The sequence below is a fragment of the Corvus brachyrhynchos genome, unplaced genomic scaffold, assembly GCF_000691975.1.
Source record: "Corvus brachyrhynchos isolate BGI_N302 unplaced genomic scaffold, ASM69197v1 scaffold122, whole genome shotgun sequence".
Lineage (NCBI taxonomy): Eukaryota > Metazoa > Chordata > Aves > Passeriformes > Corvidae > Corvus > Corvus brachyrhynchos.
The window spans coordinates 620878-624627 of NW_008236778.1; the positions used below are offsets into that span (position 1 = coordinate 620878).

Genomic DNA, 3750 nt, shown 5'->3' on the forward strand with positions numbered 1-3750 from the left:
CCCACAGAACCTCCCAGCCTGGGCTCCCCTGAGCAGGGGGCTGGGGGGCTTCACCCCCATTCCACTGTGGAGGAGGGGGAGCCTCATCCAGCAGCTGCACGTGGAGCGGGCAGGGGGGGGGGTTATGGGATGCAGCTTGGCCCCCAGAAGGGTATTTTTTTGGGGGGTCCCCTTTAACTGCTGAGCAGCCAGCTCGTGGCTGGAACCTCCCATGGGGGGAGCGCAGGGCTGAAAAAGGGGGGCCTGAGGCTATGTGGGGGGAGTCCGCCTCCATGGTGGGGTTTCCAGGGACACTGAGATGATGCAGAGGGTCTGGGAGGGTACCCGGGGGGTGGGTTCTGGAAGGGGGAGAGGGGGCTCGAGGGGTGACAAGGACAGGGTGAGGGACTGGGGGTATGCGAAGGGTCAGGGCTGTTTCGACAGGGGATAGGGGCAGAGGGACAAGGGGGGGGTTGCAGGGCTGGCAAAGGGGGGAAAGGAAGAGGACAGACCCCTACCTAGGCTTAGGGTCTGTGTCCTCCCCTGCCGGAGCAGGAGGAGCCGGGAGCAGCCGCGGGCAGGGGGAGGCAGGATCAGGCACCTCCCGGTTGTGTAAGGATGGGGAAACTGAGGCACGCCCGAGATCAAAGCGGGGCAGAGTCACCGCCCCGGGCTCCCACTGCCCCACGCTCAACCCCACACCCTGCCCCACACACCGTCCCACGCTCAGCCCCACACACCAAGTTGGGATTCGCGTTTAATGCCAAGTACAAAGTCACCACCCTCCCGCCCCACACAAAAAAAAAAAAAAAAGAAAAAACTTCTAAAATTCTTCCAAAAATAAATTAAAGGGAAGGGACGGGTCCCCCCCAACCCCTCCTGTCCTGTGCAAAGAGAAAAGAGCCACCCCCTCTGCATCCCAGGCCTGAGCCAGGCTCCAGTAAGGAAAGAAATGGGCAAAGCAAGGGGCGGGAGCAGTGTGGGGCCGGGAGTGGGGCATCCCCGAAGGGGGTGGGCAGTTCCCCTCTCCTCACACTGGTTCCAGCACAAGCTTGGCCCCATCAGAGCAGATGGGGAAACTGAGGCAGGGGCACAGGGCACCCTCTCCTCCTCTCCAGCCAGGGCTGAGCTTTCCCAGTGTGGGATGTGCCCACTGGCAGCTAGACCTGGCCCCACACCCCCCAAGCACCCCGGCTATGGCAGCGGTGGCTCCACTGCCCCGGGGCTGGAGGGAGAGCAGGGCAGGGCAGGGTAGGGCGGGGGGGCCTCACCCGGCAGGGCTGGGGGGCTCTGCCGGCTCCCGGGGGGCGAGGGAGGTGAAGTGCTGTCGGAAAGGCGACCTATGTACATCCCTGAAGGTGGCGGCTCCGCGAGCCCCTTCCCCGCCGCGCGGCCCCGGCCCTGCCCCGCCTGCCCCCAGGGGGCTCTGGCACCCCCCCGCTATGAGGTCTGGCACTGGACGTGCTGGCGCATCCCGTCCTCGAAGTCGTCCTCGTGATAGGCTTCTCCAGCGTAGGGCCGCCGGCCGGGCCCACCGTGCGCCGTGTAATCGCTGAGCTCCACCTCCTCCGTGTCCTCCGTGGCCATCACCTCCTCCTGCGGCGGGAAGAAGGCCTGGAGCTGGCGCAGGCGGTCAGCGGGGAGCCAGCCTGGCTCGGGGAACTTCACCTGTGACCAGAGAGTGGATGTGAACCGCGGGGTGGCAACTTGGCAAGCCCAGAGGTGCGAGATGGCCACTCCCACCCCGCTCCAGCTCACCTCGAACTGCAGGATGAGCTTCCCTTTCTGGAAGGGGCTCCTGTAGACAGGCATCCCCTCGTTGGGAATACACTTCAGGTCCCCAGGCCGGATCACGTCACCTGAGAGACAGACGAGGGTCACTCTGCTGCACTGGCAGCTCCCGGGCCCCCTGGCTCTCTCACAGGTGCATCCCCGAGTCCCCCCCTCACCTGGTGGGGAGGACACGAGCAGGGTGCGGTTGTCCAGGGTGCGGATCACCTGCCGGCACCCGCACAGGGCGTCTGCCAGGCTGATCTCCCTCCTGACAATGAGGTCGTCACCGCTGCGCCGGAACACAGGATGTTCCTTCTGGTCCAGGACAATGATGATGTCCCCGGGCTCCAGGCCAGGCACCTGGTCCCCCTCCTCGTGGAAGGTGATTTTCTGCCCATCCTTCATGCCTGCGAGGAGTGTGGGGAAAGCTCAGGGCGCGTGGGCCACTTTGGGGTGACCCCGCTCCGCGCTCGGCCCTGTCTCACCTTTATCCAGGTGCACGCTGAGGATCTTCTTCTCCCGCACAACCTTGCGGCCGTTGCAGGTGAGGCAGCAGTCCCGGGGCCGGATCCACTCGCCCTGGCCCTGGCACTGGGAACACACCGTCTGGATCTGCTGGATCATGCTGGGCCCCAGCTGGTGGATGCGAACTTCCATGCCCGAGCCGTGGCACTTGGGGCACCTCCTCTGGGCACCCTCCCGCACCCCGCAGCCTGTGCCGAGGGGAACAGGGGGTCAGGCAGCGGGGCAGGGGGTGCTAGGGCGGCCCCCTGGCCCCTGCAGCCCCTCACTCACCTCCACACTTGCGGCAGATGATGTTCTTCTGCAGGGACAGCTTCCGCGTGGAGCCGTTGTACAGGTCCTCCAGCGACACCGAGAGCTGGTGCACCACTGTCTTCCCTGGGCATGGGGGAGAGCTCGGCTCAGTGCCTAGCTCAGCACCAGCCACGTGCCACCCCCCATGCCACAGCTGGACAGGCGCTGGACACCACTCAGGGTCACCAGCTCCCCCGAGAGCCAGTCCCGCTCCTTCCTCAAGGAAGGCAGCAGGGACACGGACAGCGAGACAGTTTCACTCCAGGCTGGGCATCTCCAAGCCTGGATCCTGCCGGCTGCCCTGGGGCAGTGCTGGGTCCCCAGTGTGGGCAGGGCACGGCTCCCACCCCAGGGCTCTCAGCCACCCTCCAGCTGTCCCAGCTCGAGTCGCTGGGACGCTTCCCTTGGCCTCCTAATTGCCCTGCTATTAACTCATGCCATCTCAGCAAGAAGCGCCTGGCGAGTCACCCGTCCCGAGTCACCCATCCCTGTGACCCAGGCCGAAGGCATCCAACAGTCACCGGGCCGGCCCCGCACGCCCCGCGTCCTGCTGCCACCCCCGGGGCCGCACCGGTGACTCAGCTCCAGCCCCGGGGTCGGCGGGGGAAAGCTGGGACAGGGACAGGGAAGGGCCCTTTGAAGAGCGGCAGGTGGAGAAAGTAATGAGGGTGATGAGGAGCTGCACCGGGCTGTGCCGTGGGGGCAGAGACAGCCTGGGGATCCCAGCGTCCCCAGAGCCAGTGCCATACTGGGCACCAGCCCGCTCTCACCCCAAGGTCCCAGCAGGTCTGTCACCCCCTGAGACAGTGCTGTGCTCACTCACTCACAGGGGTCCCAGCAGGTCCGTGACCCCCTGAGCCATTGTCACACAGCACTGGGCGCCAGCCCTCTCCCACATCAGTGGTCCTGTGTCCCCCAGGCCAGTGCTGTGCTGGGCACCAGCCCCCTCCCAGCCAGAGGTCCCAGCGCATCTGTCACCTCCTGAGCCAGCACCATGCTGGGCACCAGCCCTCTCCCACCCCGGGCTCCTGGTGGGTCCCTTATCCCCGTACCTCTCCTGTCTGCCCGGCCGCGCATCCGCACTCCCCCTCCAAAGAAGAGATCGAAGATGTCCATGGGGGAGCCAAAGCCGCCGCCTCCCCCGCGGCCGCCCAGGCCACCTTCCTTCATGGCCCGCTCGCC

The 3750-nt window shown here is 66.2% G+C and overlaps 1 protein-coding gene across 1 annotated transcript in view; it reads right to left on the reverse strand.

Moving 5' to 3' along the window:
- Positions 1-723: 723 nt before the first annotated feature.
- Positions 724-3750, reverse strand: part of LOC103611296 (dnaJ homolog subfamily A member 1) — a 3966-nt gene continuing 939 nt past the window's right edge. Inside the window, exons 3-8 of the mRNA XM_008628797.2 lie at positions 3621-3749; positions 2548-2652; positions 2238-2465; positions 1929-2159; positions 1738-1838; positions 724-1647 (exon numbers count right to left, since the gene is read on the reverse strand). Of these exons, the coding sequence (XP_008627019.2) occupies positions 1420-1647; positions 1738-1838; positions 1929-2159; positions 2238-2465; positions 2548-2652; positions 3621-3749 (1022 nt within the window). The 3' untranslated portion in view covers positions 724-1419. The remainder of the gene's footprint in view (positions 1648-1737; positions 1839-1928; positions 2160-2237; positions 2466-2547; positions 2653-3620; position 3750) is intronic.